The 26,893-nt window shown below is 37.6% G+C and overlaps 1 protein-coding gene across 5 annotated transcripts in view; it reads right to left on the bottom strand.

The window, feature by feature from the left end:
* Window positions 1–26,893, bottom strand: part of ZRANB3 (zinc finger RANBP2-type containing 3) — a 296,619-nt gene that overhangs the window by 87,357 nt on the left and 182,369 nt on the right. For all 5 annotated transcript variants that reach the window (XM_042243938.2, XM_060410091.1, XM_012138942.5 and 2 more), the window contains 2 exons: window positions 4,349–4,520; window positions 3,053–3,169 (listed from right to left, as the gene is read on the bottom strand). In XM_042243938.2, the coding sequence (XP_042099872.1) occupies window positions 3,053–3,169; window positions 4,349–4,520 (289 nt within the window). The remainder of the gene's footprint in view (window positions 1–3,052; window positions 3,170–4,348; window positions 4,521–26,893) is intronic.

Below are 26,893 nucleotides of genomic sequence, written 5' to 3'. Positions count from 1 at the left end.
AAGATTGCTGGGAGAAATATCAATAACCTCAGATATGCAGATGACACCACCCTTATGGCAGAGAGTGAAGAGGAACTAAAGAGTCTCTTGAAAGTGAAAGAGGAGAGGGAAAAAGCTGGCTAAAATTCAACATTCAGAAAACTGAGATCATGGCATCCATTCCCATCACTTCAAGGCAAATAGATGGGGAAACAATGGAAACAGTGAGACTTTATTTTCTTGGGTTCCAAAATCACTGCAGATGGTGACTGCAGCCATGAAATTAAGACGCTTGTTCCTTGGAAGAAAACTTATGACCAACTTAGATAGCATATTAAAAAGCAGAACATTACTTTGCCAACAAAGGTCCGTCTAGTCAAAGGTGTGGGTTTTCTAGTAGTCAGGTACTGATGTGAGAGTTGGACCATGAAGAAAGCTGAGCACAGAAGAATTGATGCTTTTGAACTGTTGTGTTGGAGAAGACTCTTGAGAGTCCCTTGGACAGCAAGCAGATCCAACCAGTCCATCCTAAAGGAAATCAGTCCTGAATATTCATTGGAAGGACTGATGCTGAAGCTGAAACTCCAATACTGTGGCCACCTGATGCAAAGAACGGACTCATTGGAAAAGACCCTGATGCTGGGCAAGATTGAAGACAGAAGGAGAAGGGGACAACAGAGGATGAGATGGTTGGATGGCATCACTGACTCGAGGGACATGAGTTTGAGTAAGCTCTGGGAGATGGTGATGGCCAGGGAAGTCTGGAGTGCTGCAGTCCATGGGGTCGCAAAGAGTTGGACACGACTGAGAGACTGAACTGAACTGAAGATAAATAATTGATAAACATGATTGTTTCAAAACTTAAAATTTCTGTTCTTGAAACAGACAATGTTAAGAAAACAGAAATGGATCCACAGACTTGGAATAATTATTTGTAAATGACAGATATGTAAGATATATCAAGGGCTCATATAACCCAGTATAAGTATGGGTTGATGTGAGCAGACACTTTACAAAAGAAAATGAATGGCTAAAAAGCAAATGAAAATATGTTCAATATCATTAGACGTTAAGAAAAGGTAAGTTAAAATAACCACGAGACACCACCCATACCAAAAAGAATAACTAAAATTTTAAAAAAGATTGACAATACCAAGTGCTGACAAAGATGGAGGACACTGGAACTCTCCTATGTTGATACTTGGAATGCAAAATGCTATACACTTTGAAAAACAATTGGGCAGCTTTTTATGAAGTTAAGTCTATGCTTTCCATATGACCCAGCAGTCTTTGTTCCAGTTATTTACTCAAGGCAAATGAAAATGTGTTCATACAAAGACTTGCACATGAATGATTATAATAGACGTGTTCATAAAAGCACAAATTGAGACTACTCCAAATAACCACTAACTGGTAAAGGAAGTTCTAAAAATTGTTACATTAATATAGATATATAAATATTAATATATCCATATATTGAAATACTATTCAGCAATAAAAATGAAAAAACCAATTTCACATGCAAAAACGTGGATGAATATTCAAAAACTTTCTGCTAAGTGAAATAAGCCAGACACAAAGCTATATACTATGGGATTCCATTTTTGTGACATTCTGAAAAACACGAAACTAGAGTGATATAACACTTTGGCCACCTGATGTAAAGAACTGACTCATTGGAATAGACCCTGATTTTAGGAAAGACTGAAGGCAGGAGGAGAAGGGGATGACAGAGGATGAGATGGTTGGATGGCATCACCGACTTGATGGACATGAGTTTGAGTAAGCTCCAGGAGTTGGTGATGAACAGGGAAGCCTGGCATGCTGCAGTCCATGGGGTTGCAGAGTCAGATACGACTGAGCTGAACTGAACTGAATAGTGATAGAAACCAGATCTGTGAACACCAAAGTCTAGAGAGGTGTGAAGGAAACATCCACAAAGGTGCATGAGGAAACTTGGGGGTAATAGAAATGTTCTCTATCTTGATTGTAGTGGTGATTAACGATATATGTTAAGTTTCATCAAACAGTATGTTTTAAAAAGAATTTCACTGTATGTGAATTATACCCTAAGAAACCTCTTTTTAAAAAATTATGTTATAAAGGAAATCTCAGATTTGGAGAAAGATGACATATTAGCATGTATAAGTTCAATGGTAACATGTCATCTTTCTCCAAATCTGAGATTTCCTTTACAACATAGTTTTTTAAAGAGGTTTCTGAGGGTATAATTCACATATAGTTGAACAATCCTGGCAAAAACAGCAACAAACAATGTGTGATGAATCTATCTGATAGTCATATTGAGATTTAAAAACTAACACTCTAACTTGCACTTTAGGACAAACAGAATGTAAACACAACTATATCTGGAGGAATGTAAAAACATAATACCAACTAAAAATGATTGACATATAAAAAAGATTAATAGTAGCCAGTTTGTAGTAAGACCATGGCAAAAGCTGGCAAAAATGATGAATATATGTAAGTCCTTTCAATGAGAAAGCATAAAATATACTCCCTCATCAAAGTATACCCATCTAAAGAAAAGGATCAATATATGAACAGGTAGAGGGGATTTCCCTGGTGGTCCAGTGGTTAAGAATCTGCCTTGCAGTGCAGGGTACAGTGGTTTGATCCCTTTTTGGGAACTAAGATCCCACATGTTGCAGAGCAACGAAGCTCACACCACGACTTACTGAGCCCGCATGCCACAACTAGACAGTCTGTGAGCCATAACGAGAGCCTGCGCCCCACTATGAAAGACCCTCCATAACACAACAAAGATCCCACATGCTGCAACTAAGACCCAATGCAGCCAAACAAATAAGCACCACAATCCTACTCCACATTTATATATATGAATATGAATATATATATATATGAACAGGTATAACAGTGCTCATTATACTGTTTACTTTGAATATGTCTGAAGTTTTCCATGATAAATACTTAAAAAAATTAAATGGCAAAGACATGATGCAGTATGCAACTAGGTTGCTTAATTTAAAAAAATTAAATACATTAAATAACTTGTATCAACACAAACACAGGATGGTCAGGTAATGTGTACCTTGGCAATAGCAGTTTGTTTAAACATGCGCGTAATCAACCCCATGACAGTCTCGGTGGCACCTGAATATGGAGCTCTCATTAATTTTTCCCACTCTTCAAAGCTGGAATTCAATTCCTAGGAAGGAGAAAATGACACTGTTTAGAAATACAGTATAAAAATGACAGCAAATAATGTAATAATGAATCATGTCCTACTTATTTTCTTTTTTAATATATAAAAAATACATATATACATAGATTCTCAAAGATACCAGTGTGTTCATTTAAAAACATCAGTGTGGAGGCAAGTCAGACACGTGTTTGTGCTAATGACAGAAAGCAATGACTAGGTGTGGGAGAAAACCAAGCCCTTGGCTAATACCATAAATCAAACAGTTGCAGCCTTCTCTTACAAAGGAACATTTAGTAGAGCAAAAAAAAAAAAAAAAAATTTAAGAAAAAATTTAAATAAAATAAAAACTTTAAGTAAAAACAGAAACAATGCACAGTAGCAAAAATATATATGGTAGCACAGTATTTAATTTAATGCTATGATTTTATTTAAATAAGCCTTAAGACTTGGAGAATACTGTCACATAAAAAAAGTGATATGATATTGACACTTTTTCTTTTCTTAAAAAAATGGATACAGGAAATAAGACCACTTTTATTTTACTTATATTGCTCAGTGTTTTTTTTTTAATATACTAAATGCTTATTTTAAGCTTTCAAGATAAAACAAGGCAATAAGTAGTATTTGCTGATAGTTATGTCCAGATTTGAAGAAATTTCAGAGATTACACAAGCATCGTACTCCCCAAAAGTAAATGTGATAAGGGCTGGGAAAAACACAATTTTGGTTTTCTAGTAAGTTGAACTTCACATCCTACAACATGGTCACAGAGTTTTAAGATTTCCAGAATCAGGGGATGCAACCAAATTATTCTAGGAGACAGCTACGTGTACTTAAGAGCAAGAAACTGAACTTTTCTTGCTAATTACTGGGCTTCACATCCTACAAATACTTAGAATTCTTAGTACTAAGTCTATGCAGCAATTGAAGTGTTTTTTTCACCATTCAGCAGAAATATATTTTTTAAAGACTAAGATACTGAATCTTTTCACATTATTTGATGAATAAATTTAAATTCTTCCTGCTCTTTTCTTGAAATGATATAAGACAATTCATATGGCTTTATTAATTAAAGCTGTTTTAAGACAGTGAATTTTTTCCTTCTGTGAAATATGTGCAATCTTTCATATTATAATTTAAAATGATTTCAGGTAAGACTTTCAATCAAACATGGGTTCTCACCTTGGCTGCTGCTGATGGAAGATCAAATGGAATACGCTGTCTGATTTTAGGGGGCAGCTGGGTTAAAACTTCAGCCTTTAATCTTCTAATCATTATGTCACTTAATAGCTGATGAAGTTCATTAAGATTTGATGCCCCTCTGCAATCCCACTGAGGTCTTTTACCAAAATATCTGTTAGTATGAAGAAAAAAAATGTAGCAAATCTGGATGCTAGAGTAAGAAAACAATTTATTCAATGCGCTCTTCCTTTTAAGATAAGGAGCCATGATACTGTTTTTAGTTTTATTACTGAATGCAAATTAGTTTCAAAAAACTCTTCTTTAGAAATAGTAATGAATAAGATTATACATTACTCTCAGCTATAGGAAATGTTAATGTTTAAGCATAGTGTTTACGTTGAGTTAATACGAGGCTGATTCATTAGAAAAGACCCTGATGCTGGGAAAGATGGAAGGCAGGAGGAAAAGAGGACGACAGAGTATGAGACGGTTTGATGGCATCACTGACTCAATGGATATGAGTTTGAGCAAGCTCCGGGAGTTAGTGATGGACAGGGAGGCCTGGTGTGCTGCAGTTCATTGGTTTGCAAACAGTCAGACATAACTGAGTGACTGAACTGAATATAAGGCTGAGCAAAACTGATAACCCTGAATACCACTGGCATTTTGGGTGACCTCACATAAGGCACTGTGTTTAGCAGATCTAGCCCTAATTAAGCACTAACTGCCAGAACACCAGTCAGGCTATGTACCAACCAAAACCACCTAAAACATTTTCTACAATTATAGGAGGCAACATTATCTCCCACTGAGCTTTTACGCCCAGCAGACAGATCACCTGGTGAGCTCTTCTTCCTCTGAACCACTGAATTGAGAGCAAAGGCAGGGAAAAAGGTACAAATGACTTATGAACAAGAGATTGGGAGAGAAAAAACATCAGAGGATATTCAACAAACGTTTAGAAGTCAGACAAGCAGTAGATGACAAAAGAAAGCAAGCAACACCTCAAAAATGTTTGCAAAAGGGAAATTATCCTCTAGATCTTTGAGATCAGGAGTTGGAAGCACCAAGCACCAGGGGTAGGTATTACATTTGGTGGATGTACTGAACTTAGACAGCAAGACAGCTGGCCTAATAGCATCCCTTTATCACTGTGACAACCCCACACAAGTCCACAAAATTCACAATGGTCTTCTGGGAGCCAAAACTACTGAAAATAGCTATAAGAGAATAATTAACAAAGGAAAATTTCCTGTTAGGTTGCATTACAATTATTAATATTAACAATTAAATAGCTTCATTTTAGTGGGATTTGGTGGTACTTTAATACATAGTGTTATTTTGAGAAACCTGTAAATTGCTGATACTGGTTTTTTTTTTTTAGGTTTATGTATTTTGATAGCAAACATACAGGAATAGTACCCAAAACATTAAAAACATGTATTTGCATGTAGAACTGATTAGAAACGTATAGTGAATGGATGAAACTTCTGTGTGAAAAAATGACAGACACCATTTAGTTGTCATCAGTAAGAAATTCTTCCTTGTATTTCTTTTTTAAAATAAAAAAACAACTAAGTGCTGGCATTGTAAAAAAAAGTAAGTTTAGTTACAACTGCTATAAGTTGAATTACTGAAATCTGTTCACTGAAGTATTTTGACTTCCTTTAATGCTTTATGTCTGCACACAATTAAAACTTTATACATTAATAACCCCAGTGTTGAATGCAGCACTGTTTGCAATAGCTAGAACACTGAAGCAACCTAGCTGTCCATCGGCAGATACATGGATAAAGAAGTTGTGGTACATATACATGGGGGAATGTCACTCAGCTATAAAAGCCAATGCATTTGAGTGAGTTCTAATGAGATGGGTGAGCCTAGAGCCTATTATACAGAGTGAAATAAGTCACAAAGAAGACAAATACCATTTATTAATGCATATATATGGGATCTGAAGATGGTACATATGATCCTGTGTACAGGGCAGCAAAGGAGACACGGATGTAAAGAACAGATTTTTGGATGCAGTGGGAGAGGGAGAGGATGGGACGATTTGAGAGAACAGCACTGAGACATACGCAGCACCGTATGTACAGCAGATAACCAGTGCCGAGTCTGCTGTATGAAGCAGGGCACCTACAGCCCGCGCTCTGTGACAGGCTGGAGACACGGGGTGGAGAGGGGGTTGGGCAGGGGGTTTTATGATGGAGGCGACACACATATATCTATTCATAGGTATGCATGTGCCGATTCATAAGATGCATGGCAAAAACCATCACGATATTGTAAAGTAATTGTTCTCCAATTAAAATAAATTTTTGTTTTCAAAAATAGAAAAAGATTTGCTATTACTCAATTCTGTCACCTATTTTTCCATTCACAATCAAGATAATTACATTTTGACATCATGGTTAAAAAAAACTAATACCTGTCAAATATATCTTAATAAAACTGAGAAAAAGTAGAACAGGAAAAAAAATCTTATGTTTACAATTCCATATAATAAGAAAAAAGATAATGCTCAGTGCTAAAAAAGAATGAACTATGAAATCATGAAAAGCTTTGGAGGAAACTTAAATGCATATAACTAAGTGAAAGAAGCTAATATGAAAAGGCTACACTGTATGATTCCAACCACCCAGCACAGTCAAGAAGGCAAACCTATGGAGACAGTAAAAAGATAAACGGCTCCTAGGGACTACAGAGGAGGTAAGGATGACTGGGTGGAACACAGGGAATTTTCAGGGCAGTGTACTATTCTATGGGATACCACAATAGTGGATACATGCCATTGCACCTCTGTCAAAATCCATAGAATGTGTAATACTGAGGGTGCACCCTGACGTAAGCTATGGACACAGGATGATAACGATGTGTCAGTGGAGTGCAATGATTGTAAAAATGTGCATTGTGCTGCAGAATTGCAATGGTGGGGAAGGTTGTAGATTTCTGAGGACAGAGGGTATATCAGAACTCCCTGTACTTTTCACTCAATTTTGCAGTGAACCTACCTCTGCTCTATATAATAAAGTTCCAACCAGCAATGCTGAAGAAGCTGAAGTTGAACGGTTTTATGAAGACCTACAAGACCTTTTAGAACTAACACCCAAAAAAGATGTCCTTTTCATTATAGGGGACTGGAATGCAAAAGTAGGAAGTCAAGAAACACCTGGAGTAACAGGCAAATTTGGCCTTGGAATGCTGAATGAAGCAGGGCAAAAACTAATAGAGTTTTGCCAAGAAAATGCACTGGTCATAGCAAACACCCTCTTCCAACAACACAAGAGAAGACTCTAAACATGGACATCACCAGATGGTCAACACCGAAATCAGATTGATTATACTCTTTGCAGCCAAAGATGGAGGAGCTCTGTACAGTCAACACAAACAAGACCGGGAGCTGACTGTGGCTCAGATCACGAACTCCTTATTACCAAATTCAGACTCAAATTGAACAAAGTAAGGAAAATCGCTAGACTATTCAGGTATGACCTAAATCAAATCCCTTATGATTATACAGTGGAAGTGCGAAATAGATTTAAGGGACTAGATCTGATAGATAGAGTGCCTGATGAACTATGGACTGAGGTTCATGACATTGTACAGGAGACAGGGATCAAGACCATCCCCATGGAAAAGAAATGCAAAAAAGCAAAATGGCTGTCTGGGGAGGCCTTACAAATACCTATGAAAGGAAGAGAGGCGGAAAGCAAAGGAGAAAAGGGAAGATATAAGCATCTGAATGCAGAGTTCCAAAGAATAGCAAGAGATAAGAAAGCCTTCTTCAGTGATCAATGCAAAGAAATAGAGGAAAACAACAGAATGGGAAAGACTAGAAATGTCTTTAAGAACATTAGAGATACCAAGGGAACATTTCATGCAAAGATGGGCTCGATAAAGGACAGAAATGGGATGGACCTAACAGAAGCAGAAGATATTAAGAAGAGGTGGCAAGAATACACGGAAGAACTGTACAAAAAAGATCTTCACGACCCAGATAATCATGATGATGTGATCACTAATCTAGAGCCAGACATCTTGGAATGTGAAGTCAAGTGGGCCTTAGAAAGCATCACTATGAACAAAGCTAGTGGAGGTGATGGAATTCCAGTTGAGCCATTTCAAATCCTGAAAGATGATGCTGTCAAAGTGCTGCACTCAGTATGCCAGCAAATTTGGAAAACTCAGCAGTGGCCACAGGACTGGAAAAGGTCAGTTTTCATTCCAATTCCAAAGAAAGGCAATGCAAAAGAATGCCCAAACTACCGCACAATTGCACTCATCTCACATGCTAGTAAAGTAATGCTCAAAATTCTCCAAGCCAGGCTTCAGCAATAAGTGAACCATGAACTTCCAGATGTTCAAGCTGTTTTTAGAAAAGGCAGAGGAAGCAGAGATCAAATTGCCAACATCCGCTGGATCATCGAAAAAGCAAGAGTTCCAGAAGAACACCTATTTCTGCTTTATTGACTATGCCAAAGCCTTTGACTGTGTGGATCACAATAAACTGTGGAAAATTCTGAAAGAGATGGGAATACCAGACCACCTGACTTGCCTCTTGAGAAATCTGTATGCAAGTCAGTTAGAACTGGGCATGGAACAACAGACTGGTTGCAAATAGGAAAAGGAGTACGTCAAGGCTGTATATTGTCACCCTGCTTATTTAACTTATATGCAGAGTACATCATGAGAAATGCTGGACTGGAAGAAATACAAGCTGGAATCAAGATTGCCAGGAGAAATATCAATAACCTCAGATATGCAGATGACACCATCGTTATGGCAGAAAGGTGAAGAGGAGCTAAAAAGCCTCTTGATGAAAGTGAAAGAGGAGAGTGAAAAAGTTGGCTTAAAGCTCAACATTCAGAAAACGAAGATCATGGCATCTGGTCCCATCACTTCATGGGAAATAGATGGGGAAACAGTGGAAACAGTGTCAGACTTTATTTTGGGGGGGCTCCAAAATCACTGCAGATGGTGACTGCAGCCATGAAATTAAAAGACACTTACTCCTTGGAAGGAAAGTTATGACCAACCTAGATAGCATATCCAAAGCAGAGACATTACTTTGCCAACTAAGGTCCGTCTAGTCAAGGCTATGGTTTTTCCTGTGGTCATGTGTGGATCTGAGAGTTGGACTGTGAAGAAGGCTCAGCGCCAAAGAATTGATGCTTTTGAACTGTGGTGTTGGAGAAGACTCTTGAGAGTCCCTTGGACTGTAAGGAGATCCAACTAGTCCATTCTGAAGGAGATCAGCCCTGGGATTTCTTTGGAAAGAACAATGCTAAAGCTGAAACTCCAGTACTTTGGCCACCTCATGCGAAGAGTTGACTCATTGGAAAAGACTCTGATGCTGGGAGGGATTGGGGGCAGGAGGAGAAGGGGACGACAGAGGATGAGATGGTTGGATGGCATCACTGACTCGATGGACATGAGTCTGAGTGAACTCTGGGAGATGGTGATGGACAGGGAGGCCTGGCGTGCTGCGATTCATGGGGTCGCAATGAGTCGGATAGGACTGAGCGACTGAACTGAACTGAACTGATTAACATAAAAAAGTGCAGAAGATTTGCATTTCAGTCTCTGCCCTGAACATTTCCAGGATTCCCCCACACCAGAGCCCACTAGGGAGACTGATCTTAGCAAAAGGTGCCTGAGCTGAGGTCAGACTGCTTTAAATCTTGGGCTGCTGCTGCTGCTGCTGCTGCTAAGTCACTTCAGTCGTATCTGACTCTGTGCGACCCCATAGATGGCAGCCCACCAGGCTCCCCTGTCCCTGGCTAGGGCCAAGGAATTTTCAAAGGCATGTGAGACTTTTTAAAAAGTATCAGAAATGAAGTAAAAAGAAAACTTTTTAGCTCCAAAATCCCAAAACAAAATGCAAACTTAATATGTATATAAGAAATACCTATACAATTATAGCATTAAAGGCCATGGCAATAGCTTTAGTGTGGGTATTCCATGAAATAATTCATTTAACTTTCAACAACTCTAGAAGACAGCTAAAGCACCAGTTATCATCCCTATTTTATGAATGAGGAAACAGATGCAAAGAGAGGTTGAGGAATTTGTCCACGGTATCACAGATGGTAATGGTGGTAATGGGATTTGAGTTTAATAATCTGACTCCAAAGTCTGACTTGACTAAAACTCAACTTTCATATAATAACACGAACATTGTATTTCACGTTCTTGGGATTATTTTGATATGCTTGAGTTCGTGTGTGTGTTGGGGGGTGTGGTGTACAAAAACAGGAGATTCTGGGACTAAGAAACATTTCTGACTTTAGGTCTTAGCCTTTTCTTGCCTGATTCTCAGCTGCTAAAATGTGTAAAATGAGAAGGTCCACTCTTTTGGGGGAATGGTTAAATAGAATGTAAGTCATGCCAAATATGGACTATTAAACAACTATTTAAGGGCTTCCCTGGTGGCTCAGAGGATAAAGTGTCTGCCTATAATGCGGGAGACCCGGGTTCGATCCCTGGGTCGGGAAGATCCCCCGGAGAAGGAAATGGCAACCCACTCCAGTATTCTTGCCTGGAAAATTCCATGGACATTGAAGTCTGGTAGCCTACAGTCCATGGGGTCGCAAAGCGTCAGACATGACTGAGCGACTTCACTTAAACAACTATTTACTAAGAACCAGTTAGATTATATGTATGAAGAAAAACATCAATGATATAAGACAGATAAAAAACTGAAGGCTCAGGGTAATATGTTTAATATGAAAGGTTATATATCTGTGTATGTATCTGTACATGTGTATATATCTGTATAATAATGGAAACAGTGCCAGAAGAATACACATCAAAATAACATTGCTTATCTTGGAGGTAATGGTGATTATAAGGGGTTAACATAGAAACTGGTTTTTTTTTTAATTCAAACTCCCATTTTGCTTTTATAGGCATAATTCAGAGATACTCTGGATTTAGTTCCAGACCACAGCAATGAAGCAATATCACAACAAAGCGAGTCACAAAAATTTTTTCGTTTCCTAGTGCATATAAAAGCAATGCTTATACTCTACTGTATTCTCTTCAGTGTGCAATAGCGTTATGTCTAAAAACACAATGTATATACTATAATAAAAGTACTTTATTGCTATAAGATACTAGCTATCATCTGAACCTTCAGTCATAATATTTTTATATAACATTAAAGATCACTGATCACAGATACCATCACAACTATAATAATAAAGAAAATGTTTGAATTATTATGAGAATTATCCAAATGTGACACAGAGACATGAAGTGAGCAAATAATATTTGAAAAATGGTGCTGATACACTTCTTTGATGCAGGATTACCAGAACTTTCAATTATTATATAAAAAAAAAAGTTATGTGAGAAGCGCAATGAAATGAAGTATGCCTGTATTCTGTCTTACCTGTTTATAATAAGCAAATGCTTTTGTAATTTAAAAGATTCAATTCAGGAAATATCACAACAAATTTCAGAACTTATAAAGCTTATAAATATCTACATGTATTTTCAGGAAAAAAATTTACAAATTCTGGAAAAGATTTTTATTAATTAACTGGATACAACTGTAATCACAACTAGAATGTTTTTCTTACACTTTCCACTGCTTACATTTTGATTACCTCTTCACAGAACAACCCTGTAATATTTTCTTTGAAGAAACAGGGTAATTCAGGTTTACTCAAGCATGGATTATCAAATTTTATTTATTAGTAATAAGTTTCAGGTTCACAATTGATCAGCATGTTGTATAAAAATTTTTTGAAACTGCCAAACTTGAAAACACTTCCATCAAGATTCTACCATATGTGAGCTGTAAGAATTGGAATTATTTATGTATTAATCCTCTGGCGCTGTATATTTCAACCTTGTTTCCCTCCACTATGCATATTCTTCCAGTACAGGTGACGGAGGACAAGTTCACATTGCAGTACAACAGCCATCCTTGCACTATGAGTGTTCCTGGAAGCCACTCCTACACTGGCATGGTGGACGATTACCTAACAATGTCTAAACAAAGGAAATTACTCAGAATTACACAAACTCGAACAAAATGTACCCCAATACCATTTCCTCTTAGCCTGATACATAAAATGCTTGTTGACCTCCAACACCACCAGACAATTAAATAAATACACATGTCTATGTATGTACATATATATGAAAATGATGAAATGAAAAGAGATCTTTCAATAGATTAAGATTAAATAGGTTACTTCTATAAATTTTACAAGACACAAAATGGTGAAAATTGCCCAAGATCTTCCCAGAGCCTTAAAAGAGTCCTATATAAGCAAGGGATTCTCAAGTTTAAGGTTCATTAGTTTCATGGGAAGGAAAGAAAATTATAAAACAAATACAGTTCAGCTCAGTTGCTCAGTCATGTCCAACTCTTTGGAACCTCATGGACTGCAGCACGCCAGGCTTCCTTGTCCATCACCAACTCCCAGGGCTTACTCAAACTCATGTCCCTCGAGTCGGTGATGCCATCCAACCATCTCATACTCTGTCATCCCTTTCTCCTCCTACCTTCAATCTTTCCCAGCATCAGAGTCTTTTCCAGTGAGTCAGTTCTTTAAAACTCTGAAGTATTGGAGTTTCAGCTTCAGCATCAGTCCTTCCAATGAATATTCAGGACTGATTTCCTTTAGGATGGACTGGTTGGATCTCCTTGCAGTCCAAGGGACTCTCAAGAGTCTTCTCCAACACCACGGTTCAAAAGCATCAATTCTTTGGTGCTTAGCTTCTTTCACGGTCCAACTCTCACATCCGTACATGACTACCGGAAAAACCATAGCCTTGACTAGACAGACCTTTGCTTGCCAAGTAATATCTCTGCTTTTTAATATGCTGTCTAGGTTGGTCATAGTTTTTCTTCCAAGGAGTAAACGTCTTTTAATTTCATGGCTGCAGTCACCATCTGCAGTGATCTTGGAGCCCAAGAAAATAAAGTCTGTCACTGTTTCCATTGTTCCCCATTTGTTTGCCATGAAGTGATGGGAACAGATGCCATGATCTTAGCTTTTTCAATGCTGAGTTTTAAGCCAGCTTTTTCACTCTCCTCTTTCACCTTCATCAAGAGGCTCTTTAGTTCCTCTTCACTTTCTGCCATAAGGGTGGTGTCACCTGCATATCTGAGGTTATTGATATTTCTCCCTGCAATGTTGATTCCAGCTTGTGCTTCATCCAGTCCAGCATTTAGCACGATATACTCTGAATATAAATTAAATAAGCAGGGTGACAATATACAGCCTTGATGTACTCCTTTCCCAATCTGGAAACAATCTGCTGTTCCTTATCCGTTCTAATTGTTGCTTCTTGGCCTACATACAGATTTCTCAGGAGGCAGGTCAAGGGGTCTGGTATTCCCATCTCTTTAAGTATTTTCCACAGTTTGTTGTGATCTACACAGTCAAAGGTTTTGGCGTACTCAATGAAGCAGATGTTTTTCTGAAATTCTCTTACTTTTTATGTGATCCAACGGATATTGGCAATTTGATCTCTGGTTCTTCTGCTTTTTCTAAATCCAGCTTGAACATCTGGAAGTTCTCAGTTCATGTACTGTTGAAGCCTAGCTTGGAGAATTTTCAGCATTACTTTGCTAGCATGTGAGATGAATGTGCTCATCTCACAAAACAAGTACAATGGCAATGAAATAAGGTGTATCCATGAAAGAGGAAAGGTATATATGAATAAGAAAAAAATTTAAAGGACAAAGTTGCAGCAGTTTGGTTTAGGGTAGAAATAAACATTTAAACATAAAGGAAATTCAATTCCTAAAATTAATAACAATAACAAAATTTCAAAGGTTTCTAAAGAAGTAATGAAGCATGAATCTTTAAACTTCTTTTGGAATTAATACAGCCATTTCCTCATTCACATTTACAAGGTAAGTAAAAATTTGTTTCTCCTTTGCTCTCTCTCTCTCTCAGTTGCTAAGTCGTGTCCAACTCTTGCTACCCCATGGACTGTAGCCTGCCAGGCTCCTCTGCTCATAGGATTCTCCAGGCAAGAATACTGGAGTGGGTTGCCATTTCCTTCTCCAACTCTAAACAAGAATAAATAGAAACTTCTTTGTATCTTTCTTTTTCTCCATGTATAGTTTAAAAGAGGCATTTCTTAATAAGCACTTAATAGTAGCTTACAAGGGACTTCCCAGGTGGCTCAGTGTTAAAAGAATCTACCGGCCAATGCAGGAGACACAGATGACACCAGTTCAATCCCTGGGTCAGAAGGATCCCCTGGAGGAGGAAATGGCAACTCACTCTAATATTCTTGTCTGTAAAATCCCTCACATAAAGTGGCAACCCACTCCAGTGTTCTTGCCTGGAGAATCCCAGGGACGGCGGAGCCTGGTGGGCTGCTGTCTATGGGGTCGCACAGAGTCAGACACGACTGAAGTGACTTAGCAGCTTAGCAGCAGACAAGCCTGGAGGGCTGCAGTGCATAGAGTCACAAAAGAGACAAACATGACCGAGCACAATTAGCTTAAGATGATAAAATAGGAAGCGTGGTAAAGAACATGTACACTTATCTTTGTTCCTGAAACATGTACACACAAGCATACACAGAGTCAACTTTGGAAACCAGCTTCTGATTTTCTTTTTCAAAGTTAACTTCTCTTTTGTCCTTTTGTAGCAATCCCTTTCTTTCACTCCCAGTTCCTGGGAAACACTGACCTGTTTTCTGCCCCTCAGTTTTGCACATTCCATAACGGTATATAAACAGAATCATACAGTATACAGCCTTTAAATCAGATTTCTTTCACTTAGCACACTGTATTTAAAATTTATGTGTACTGCTGGATATATAAGTAGTTCATTCCTTTTTATTGCTGAGTAATATATCCCACTGCATGGATATTTTATGATTTGTTTGTACATTTACCAGCTGAAGGACATCTGGATTGTTTCAAGTTTTAAGTGACTATTAAATAAAACTGCTGTAAGCATTTGCATACATATTTTTGAATGAACATATGTTTTCATTTATCTCAACTAAATATTCAAAATGGGATTGCTGGGTGGTATGTTAAGTGTATGTTTAACTTTATAAAAAATTGACATACTTTTTTCCAAAAGTTTATATGCTATTTTACATTCCCATCATTAATGTACGTGAATTCCAGCTCTTTGGCATCATGCATTAACATCATTTGGTCTTTTCAATTTGTAAAAGTTTTATCTATTCTAATGCAGGTATTTCATTGCAGTTTTAACTAGCATTTCTCTAATGACTAATGATGTTGCATCTTTTCAAGTGCTTTTTTGATCTCACCTTATCTTTTTGATATCTCTTTGTTTTGTAACTGAGTTTTGAGAGATCTGACATGTTCTAAGTTTCTTTTGTATATTTTAAAATACATGTATTGATACACATATATGAATTTATATATTCCTTTATCAAATATGTACTTTACAAATAATTTCTTCTTGTCTGTGTATTATCCATTCATTGTCTTACCAGTGTCTTTGGAAGAGACTTGTTCAATTTTTATGAAGTAAAATTCATCACTTTTATCTTTCACAGTACATGTTTTTTGCATCCTGTATAAAAATATTTGCCTAACTCTAAGTCATAATGTGTTCCCTTGTTTTCTTTGAGTTTTATAGTTTCAGGTTTTACAATTTAGTTTACAATCCATTTTTAATTGATTTTTTCATTTTTTAAATTGTGATCAATATACATAAAATTTACCATCTTGACCACTGCTAAGTATGCAGTTCAATGGTATTAAATACATTCATAATGCTACATAACCATTGCTACTGGTCATCTTCATAAATTTCATCTTGTAAAACCCAAAGCATATACCCATTAAACAATAACTCCTCATTCTCTCCTACTCGCAACCCATGGCAAGCACCATTCTACTTTCTGTCTCTATGGTTTTAATCAGGTAGATCACATAAGTGGATTCACACAGCATTTGTCTGTTGGAGACTGGTTTATTGCACTTATCATAATGTCCTCAGGATTCATCCATGTTGTGGCTTATGTCAGAATTTCCTTCTTAAGACTGAATATTCCATTGTATGTATAAACCACATTTTGCCTATCCATTCATTCATGGATACTTGATTTGCTTATTGTAAACAAGCTGTTTAACTTACTGTGAATAATGCTGCTATGAATAAGGGCACAAATACCTTTTCACTACCCTGCATTTAATTATTTTGGGAATACAGCCGGAAGTGAAACTCCTGAATCACATGGTGTATCAGCTCACTGACTTTTGGCCTCCAAAATTTCTGATTAAGACATCAGCTAATAATCATTCTAAGGATCCCTTCTACACATTGGGTTGCTTTGCTTTTGCTATCAAGATTCTCTTTGTCTTTAGAAAGCTGGATCATAATGTATCTGGATATGGGCCACCTTTGGTTTATTTTACTCCAGAGTCTGTTGAACTTTCTGGACGTTTATAATGTCTTCTATCAAATTCGGGAAGTTTTTAGTCCTTATTTCTTCAAATAATCTCAGCCCCTTTCTTCTCATTTCTCTTGGGAATCCACAATGCACAGAGATCCTATGGGTTCTGTTTACTTTTCCTCATTTCTCTTTCTTTCTTTTTCTCAGATTTGAAAATTTCCATTGTTTGATCTTCAAGTTCTCTGATTCTTTTTATCTTTTAATTTCTTAAAATATATATATTTTAATGAAGTATAGTTGACTTACAATGTTTCAGGTGCACAGCAAGGTGATTCAGTTATACAAATACACATATATGATTTTTGAAATTATTTCTCATCACAGGTTATTACAAGATATTGACTATAGTTCCCTATGCTATTCAATAAACCTTTGCTGCTTGTTGTGTATCTATTTCTTAATTAGAAATCTAGCATTCTATTCATACTAAGTCAAACAAGTGGAATCAAAATGTCGTTAATTTTTTTAGTTAGGCAATAATTTGTAAGTTTTCTAAAATATAAATATTATACATATTTATATATATGTATACAAAAGTTTTTCTACTATACTTGATAAAGGCTTGAAAAAGAACATCAAAAAAAAAAAAAAAAAAGAAGGGATAGAAAATTGGAGACAAGTTCTGCCTGAACAAATCTGCTTTTGAATTCCTCTAGGGAATTTTTCTTTTCAGTTATTTTACTTTTAAGCTCCAGAATTTCTTTTTAGAATTTTTAAAGTTTTCTCTTTATTAATATTTCCATTTTGTTCATTCATCATTTTCTAGACTTTTTCCACATCTTCCTTTAATTCTTTGAGAATTTTTTTTAAATTAAGCACTATTATTTTTTTTAAACCAAACCACTAGGAAAATATACCACAGTCTAGAAATAGCAAACAGACAGGCTATATTATCATTTCAAGCAATAAGCTGGTAAAAAGACAATAAGGTCCTTATCAAAATGGTAAGACGGGTGAGAACAATGCATGTTATAAAGGCCCTGGCAGAAGTGGTATTTGGTAATGGAAGACTGTCCCTTCTTTTGCACTAAAGGAGTCATATCTCACCCCTGAGTTGCTTACTTTTCCTACCCTGACCTGTGTATTGCCAGAAGATTACCTCACTAGACCGATAGTGAGCAAAGTAAGCAATACTGGGTTTAGACTTTCTTTCGATTCTGGTTTATGAAAACCAGATTTTCCAAAGCCAATACTTCTACTGCTCTTAATTAAGCAGTTCTTTCACTGTTTCAATTCCTCTTTCACTGTTCATGCCTGAATCCTAGCACACAGCACAGTCAAAGTGCCCTTTCCTTCAAGGGTGAGTGTCACTGCAAGACTGTCTTGTCACCGTGCTGACTCTGCTGCAGACAGCCTCAGGGCCCATCAGGGCTGCCAGCGAGAGGCAAGGTTTGCTTCCCCTACCAGTGTGGTATTGCTTCTCCTATTTTTGCAGGCGGAAAATATATAATGTGTGAGAATTTTAAGAAATGTGCATCCACATCTTGATGGCCAGAAATTAATATCCACAAGGACCCTTTCAAATTTTTTATCCAAACCACTTCTCCCAACTCTACATCTTAAATTAACTTTGTATCATTGTATATAAAACAAAACCAAGCAAAACGAAACTGCAGAAGCCCCATTTCCTTCTAAATTAGCAACCTTATGGATTTTGTTTTAATACATTTTGTGGAAAATGCTATAGTGATCCTTCTGTTAAACAGGAGATTGACAACAAATAGAAACACCTCTCCTCACATTTCAGCAGATCATAAGCAAGTTAGATGAACCTGCCAGCCTCTTGGTGTCTGTGTATGCAGAGAATCTGGTACCTTGGAGACTATGACTTGGTACAATGGAGACTTCCTATTGCCAGATAAGCACCTGCAGCATGAAGAGGAAATACATTATTATTTTTTTTTAATTCTCTTGCTTTTTCTATAGTCAAAAGCATGTTAGCAATTTGATCTCTGCCTTTTCTAACTCCAGCTGGCATTGGGAAAGACTAGAGATCTCTTCAAGAAAATTACAGATACCAATGGAACATTTCATGCAAAGATGCACACAATAAAGGACAGAAATGGCAAGGACCTAACAGAAGCAGACGAAATTAAGAAGAGGTGGCAAGAATACACAGAAGAACTGTACCAAAAAAGTTTTAATGACCCAGATAACCATGATGGATGGTATGGTCACTCACCTAGAGCCAGATATCCTGGAATGTGAAGTCAAGTGGGCCTTAGGAAGCATTACTACAAACAAAGCTAGTGGAGTGATGGAATTCCAGTAGAACTATTTCAGATCCTAAAAGATGCTGCTGCTAAAGTGCTGCACTCAATTTGTCAGCAAATTTGGAAAACTCAGAACTGGCCACAACTGGAAAAGTTCATTTTTCATTCTAATCCCAAAGAAGGGCAATGCCAACAATGTTCAAACTACCACACAATTGCACACATTTCACATGCTAGCAAGTTAATGCTCAAAATCCTTCAAGTTAGGCTTCAACAGCATCTGAACTGAGAACTTCCAGATGTTCAAGCTGGATTTAGAAAAGGCGGAAGAACCAGAGATCAAATTCCCAACATCCACTGGATCATAGAAAAAGCAAAAGAATTCCAGAAAAACATATACTTCTGCTTCATTGACTAAGCTAAAGCCTTTGACTGTGTAGACTCCAACAAAGTGTGGAAAATTCTTCAAGAGATGGGAATACCAGAGCACCTTACCTGCCTCCTGAGAAACCTGTATGCAGGTCAAGAAGCAACAGTTAGTACTGGACATGGAACAACAAACTGGTTCCAAATTGGGAAAGGAATACATTAAGGCTGTATATTGTCACCCTGCTAATTTAACTTCCATGCAGAGTACATCATGCCAAATGCTAGGCTGGATGATTCACAAGCTGGAATCAAGATTGCCAGGAGAAAGATCAATAACCTCAGATATGCAGATAACACCACCCTAAAGGCAGAAAGCAAAGAGGAACTAAAAAGCCTCTTGATGAAGGTGAAAGCGCAGAGTGAAAAAGCTGGCTTAAAACTCAACATTCAGAAACCTAAGATCATGGCATCCAACCCCATCACTTCATGGCAAATAGATGGGGGAAAAGTGGAAACAGTGGCAGACTGAATTTTCTTGGTCTTTAAAATCACTGCGGACAGTGACTGCAGCAATGAAAAGATGCTTGCTCTTTAGAAGAAAAGCTATGACAAACCTAGACAGTGTCTTAAAAATCAGAGACATTACTTTACCAACAAAGGTCCATAGAGTCAAAGCTATGATTTTTTCAGTAGTCAAGTATGGATATGAGATAATGAAGGCTGAGCACTGAAGAACTGATGCTTTCAAACTGTGGTGGAGAAGAGTTGCTTAGACTTGAAGAGATCAAACAAGTCAATCCTAAAGGAAATCAACCCTGAATGTTCATTGGAAGGACTGATGTGGAAGCTCCAATAATTTGGCCACCTGATGCAAAGAGCCAACTCCTTGGAAAAGACCCTGATGCTGGGAAAGATCAAAGGCTGGAGGAGAATGGGTACAGAGGATGAGATGGTTGGATGGCATCACCGACTCTAAGAACATAAGTTTGAGCAAACTCCAGGAGACAGTGAAGGACAGGGAAGCCTGGTATCCTGCAGTCCCTGGAGTCGCAAAGAGTGGGACATGACTTTTTGATTGAACAACAACAACAAAGGCTATAAAACGCAGTGACAGAGACACAAAGGGAGAAAACAAAGTAAGAGAGATAAAAGGAGATGAAGTGGGGCAGTTGGGCTGCCATTACAGTCCTAGCTGGAGGCAGAAAGTATGGTATACTAAAATTTCCAGTGAGAATTATTCAATTATTGCATTGAATCTATATAACGATTTGAGGAAAATGGTTATTTAAAAAATATTGAGTCTTCTAGTCCATGAACACAGTGTTTCACTTCATTTATTTAAATCTTTCAGTTTTTTTCTTAATGTCTTACAGTTTATCTAATTCATAAGAAAATATTTAGAAATGGGAATAATTTAATGTAAATAAACCAGAGGGAAAAAGTGAAGTAGGAAAGCTCTATTATAGGAAGATAGACTAAACAATGGGAATTATTCAGAGTGAAAAGACTAAGAGAGATTATAAGTAGAACTGATAAAGAGAACAGTCTAGGTAAATAGAACATAAACTTGCTCCTCAAATCCTGAAATATTAGGATGCTCTGAAACTCAGGAACAGTGTCACCATGAAAAGAACAAAATGCACATCACAATGTAATCAAGCTGCAGAAAAGAGGAACCATCAAATTGTGTTATTTTTTTCACCCTAACCATATTCAGTTGATGGCATAAAGGTATGGAAAATGCTGTTAGAAAACATGAAAAATTTCTCTCTTCACTGCAGTCACACAAGTGGCTTTGGAAATGTTTAACATTTAGTGAACTGACTTTAAGATGAAGGATTTTGCAAAGTCCAGTGTTCTGAAACAAAATAGGTGGCTCAGAACACCTTATATGTTTACCAGTATAACTGGACACTCAAGTGCTCTAAACTTGAAATTGAAGGAAAAAATATAAAAGGCTACTGTATCAGTTAAGGGAGTATAGGATTTCAGATGCAGCCAAGCCATGTGCATGGGACAGATGGCTTCTCAAGAGTGCACTCATTTCCTGTTAGTAAAGTTCCTTGAGCTCTGCAAAACAGGAGATTCTGAAGCGCTCGGAATCAATTCGGTGAAAAGGAGCTCAAATGTGTAGAAGAAATTCACATAAAAGGAAGTAATGTTTTATGTTTCTTAAGCTGAGCCAATCTCCAGATGTATGTGAATTAGCAAAGTAACTGTAATCAGGACCAAAAGCAGCTGAATAAGCTGAGGCAAACTACTCACCCAAAGTACTTCTGCAATTAGATAAATATATGAATCTAAGAACTATTTTGCTAGCTATTTAGATAAATTTATGAGCAAGCAAAAAAAAACCTACCTGGATAAATGAAAATATGTTATTTCAAGAAATAACTCCAGGTTATAACATAGCTTAACAGCAGCACGCAAACCTGAGATTAGAACCATGAATACCCTGAGTGTAAGCTTCTCCACGGCAAGGACCATGTCTCATCTATCTTTGTATTCCCAGACCTAGCATGGTGGCTAACATACAATAAGTAGCTTATGAATTAATCAGCAAACGGATGAACTGACTAATGAATACACCACACAGTTACTGAGGAGAGCAATTCTTTAGCCAGCAAAAGCTAAAACAACAACCAGAGTTTGGAAAGAGATGGTGGTTAAACATAACAAACTAATCACATTTATCACTTGTTTCTATTATTATAACGTCAAAGGAAAGGAATTTAAAAGCTATTACATAACAAGGACAAAGACAATGAGAGAAAAGAGAGAGAGGGAAAGAAACAGAAGTTGAGTATTTCATCCAATTTTTGGAAAACGGAAAGTAAATAGAGATGTCTTGGTTAAAACATGGTGTACTGAACGAACAAACATTCACCCTCAATCAAAATGAGTACAAAGAAATAAAAATACATGAGCCTACTAGAAAAAATAGAATGACAATCAAACAACACAAACAATGTTAACATACTTCTACAAGCAGGAAAAAAAAAATGTGAAGACGCTAACAAATAGAGAAAGCTGAATACCAGGGACCTAAAGAGTGGTGTGCACAAAATTCTAGAATGTGTCAGCAATGAAAAAGATCAGGTACTTTAGAAGGCGGGAATAAGTGTGACATGATAGCTAAGAATAGGAACATTGGCTCAATCTCTGGTCCAGGAGGATCCTACATGCGGAGAGCATCTAAACCCAAGTGCTACAACCACTGAGACTGACTCTACAGCCCGTGAGGCACAGTATTGAAAGACTGATCACCCACAGCCCCTACTGCGCAATAAGACACCGCAATGAGAAGCCCACACACCACAACTGGAAAGCAGACCCTGCTCACTGCAACTAGCGAAAGCCTGAAGGCAACAAAGCCTCACTGCAGCCAGAAACAGATAAAAATTTTATAAAGCCCTCATCAAACACTACTAGAGAGTGCTAGCAAAACAACTTATTATTTTGAAAACTCAAAAAGAGGAGAAACTAATCATTTTACCCTCCCTTTTACATTTTTTAATCTATTTTAAAATGTTTATGTATTGATTTTGGCTGTGTTAGGTCTTCATTGCTGCATAGCTTTTCTCTATTCGCAGCAAATGAAGGCTACCCTCTAGCTGCGGTCCGCAGGCTTCTCATTGCAGTGGCTTCTCTTGTTGCGGAGCATAGACTCTAGGGTGCAGGCTTCAGTTGTTGCGGTATCGGGCTCTAGAGCACAGACTCAGTAGTTGCGGGGCATGGGCTTAGATGCTCTGTGGCACATGGGATCTTCCTGGATCAGGAATTGAACCCATGTCTCCTGCACTGGCAGGCAAATTCTTTACCACTGAGCAGCCAGGGAAGCCCTATTCTCCGTTTTAAACAAACAGAACCACTGACTGTCTAAATAGTGGATGAGGTGAGGATCCTTTACAGAGGTATGTTAGCTAATAAATGAAGAAAGAGTATCCAAATATTACCATTTGCAATGTTTAGTGATTTAATAAACAGTGTACCGAACATTCACAGCTACTAACATTACACAAAGGAAGGCCTTAGATATCATAGGCCTTCTAATGGAAAAACACAACATCCTTAGAAAAGCAGAGCTGCTAAAAAAAATTAAAGTCTCAGCATCAAATACAGAGGACAGAAGAACATGTTAAACAATACCGTGGAGATGCAAATAGCAAAACCCAGATTACAGCAACAATTTAGTTTTTGCAATAAATTAAAAATAATCAAACCCAGAAATTGAGGAGAAATCTGAACACTAACAAAGACTTAGGACATCAAGAGTGGGATCTATGATTTGTAACATGTAAGCCTTATTTGAGTACTGACTCAAACAAACAATGGGGGAGAAACTTATGAAACTGTAAAATTCTGACATTCACAAAATAACTGAGTATTGAAATACTGATGAGGTTTTTTAATGTTATTAAGGGATTATTATTAATTTTAATCTTTTTATGCATGATAATACTATAACTTTTTTCTTAAAAAGAGTCCTTACTCTCTAGATATATTTATTAAAATATTTTATGGATAAAATGTGATATCTAGACTTTGCTTCAAAATAACATGCGGTGGTAGAGGTAAGAGGGTCAGGAAGATCCCCTGGAGAAGGGAATGGCTACCCATTGCAGTATTCTTGCCTGGAGAATTCCATGGACAGAGGAACCTGGCAGGCTACAGTCCATGGGGTTACAAAGTTGGAAATGACTGAGTGACTAACACACTTTCACAGAGGTGAGTGGGAGTATAGCTAAACCAAGGCTGGCCATAAGTTGACAAAGGCCGATGCTCACTGGGTATGTGAAAAGTACATGGGGGACTCATTACTTTCTTCTCTCTACTTTTGTGTATACTGAATGTTTTCCATAATACAACATTAAAAAGACCAGAAAATAAACTAAGAAAGAAAAGTTTTTGAATACAGAATGCAAAAGAAAACTCAAAAGACAGCTTTGCACCATGGCTAAAGAAAAACCAATCCAGATTGGAGCAGAACAGAAGGCTATGGGAAGGAGGTCTCCAGGAAATAAGAAGGGAAAAAGGAAAAGATTATTTTATGTGCTTGTATGACCTTTTGGAAGTTGACAGATCTGTTAGAGTCTTTGAGTAAAAAAAAAAAAAACAAAAAAAAAAACAAAAAAAAAAAAACCACTGATGGCAATATAAAAACCAAAAGATAGAATAAAAAGAATAATTAAAGATAAAAAGTTGACCAAGAAAGGAACACTCAACTATTGGATTTACTAGAGAACAACATTAATTTAGTCTATTTATTCTATTTAGTCAACTATATAAACATGGATACTGAATTACCAAGTAATTCAAATATAGGAAAGAGAATAGAAGAAAAGTGGTGACAAAAAGCGTTTAAACTTCTTTTTCACTTTTTAGTTTTGTGATTTGGACAAGTTCCTTAACCTTTCTAATTCTCAGTTTACTCCTCTGTAAAATGGACATATTATCATCAACCTTGCAGCACTGCTGAAAGAATTAAAGATAATACCTCTAAAATACATGGCATAGTATCTTTTTAAAAACACTATTTTGCGTATTTATTTTTAGCTGCATTGGATCTTCGCTGCTGTGCAGACTCTCCCCAGTGGCGGAGGCAGGAGCGACCCGTTGTGGCAGTGCATACGCGTCTCACTTCTCTTGTTGCACAGGCTCTAGGCACGCGAGCTCAGTAGCTGTGGCATTTGGGCTGCAGGACACGCAGGCTTTCGGGCGAGCAGGCTTCAATACTTGTGGCACACAAGCTCAGCAGCTGCAGCTCACGGGCTTCAGTAGTTGCAGAAGCAGGCTCTGTAGTTGTGGCTTCTGGGCTCTAGCACACAGGTTCAGCAGTTGTGGTGCACCGGCTTAGTTGCTCTGCAGCATGTGAAAGTTTCCTGGACGAGAGACTGAAGCCATGTCTCCCATGTTGGCAAGCAGATTATTATCCACTGTGCCACCAGAGAACTCTGGCAGAGTATCTTATATATAAAATGTAATACCATGTCGCCAATAAAAATGATATATTTTAGTTATTGATAAAGGAAGACCATGTAAAATTGTGCTCAATGAAAAAGCATATTACAGAAAAGTATGCATAATATGACTCTATCTATATAAAACTGCCTATCTATCTACCTGTCTCCCTACCCCCATGTATCTAATAGAAAGGCTATCTAGAGGGAAAGTTTAAAAATATTGATACTTTAGGTGCTGATTATCTCTGGACAGTGAGAGTTCAGTTGATTTGTTCTTATTTAAAAACACTTTTTTCTTTGAATTGTTAAAATAATTATAAACCATTGTCCCCAAAGTAATAAACTATCTTTATCTTTAGAATCTGCCTGCAATGGAGGAGACCCAGGTTCAATCCCTGGGTTGGGAAGATCCCCTGGAGAAGGGAATGGCTACCCACTCCAGTATTCTTGCCTGGAGAATCCCATGGACAGAGGAGCCTGGTGGCCTACAGTCCATGAGGTTGCAAAGAGTCAACACAATTGAATGACTAACTCTTTCTTTCATCTTTACAGAAGTAAAAATAAAGAAAATAAAACAACTTATAAAGACAATGGGGTAAAGTGATACACTAAGTGAAGTAGCAGATGATAGCATCACCTGTAGGCTATGTTAAAATTTAAAACTATATAAAAATTATTAGATATACAGATAGGGGTAGAATTACAGAAAAAAAAGAAAACAATTTACCTGTTAGTATAGTTGGGATTATGCTATTTTTCCATTCCATTTTTACTGTGTAGTGTTATATATTTTATTGTCATATACACTTACATTGTTATTGCATAGTCTCTAGGGTTGAAAGTGTTAGTTGCTCCGTTTGTTCTGACTCTTTGTGATCCCATGGACTGTAGCTTGACAGGATTATCTCTGTCCATGGAATTCTTCATACAAGGATACTGTAGTGGGTTGCCATTCCTTTCTCCAGGGGAGCTTCCCAACCCAAGGACTGAACCCTGGTCTCCTGCATTGCAGGCAGATTCTTTACCATCTGAGCCACCAGGGAAGCCCTGTTCAGTCGCTAAGTCGTGTCCAACTTTTTGTGACCTAATGGATTGAAGCAGGCCAGGCTTCCTTGTCTTTCATTATCTCCTGAAGTGTGCTCAAACTCATATTCATTGAGTCAGAGCTGCGATCCAACCATCTCCTCTTCTGTTGCCCCCTACTCCTACTGCCCTCAATCTTTCCCAGCATCAGGGTCTTTTCCATGAGTTGGCTCTTTGCATCGGGTAGTCAAAGTATTGGAGCTTCAGCTTCAGAATCAGCCCTTCCAATGAATTTTCAGGGCTGACTTTTTTAGGATTGACTGTTTGATCTTCTTCCTGTCCAAAGAACTCCCAGGAGTCTTCTCCAGCACCACAATTTGAAAGCATCAATTCTTTGGCACTCAGCCTTCTTTATGGCCCAGTTCTTACATCCATACATGACTACTGGGAAAACCATTTGTTGGTGTTATTCAGTAGCTTAGTTATGTCCAACTCTTTGGAAACCCATGAAGGGCAGCATGCCAGGCTGCCCTGCCCTTCAGTATCTCCTGGAG

This window comes from Ovis aries, chromosome 2 (genome assembly GCF_016772045.2).
Source record: "Ovis aries strain OAR_USU_Benz2616 breed Rambouillet chromosome 2, ARS-UI_Ramb_v3.0, whole genome shotgun sequence".
Lineage (NCBI taxonomy): Eukaryota > Metazoa > Chordata > Mammalia > Artiodactyla > Bovidae > Ovis > Ovis aries.
This window is presented reverse-complemented; position numbering and strand designations above follow the sequence as displayed.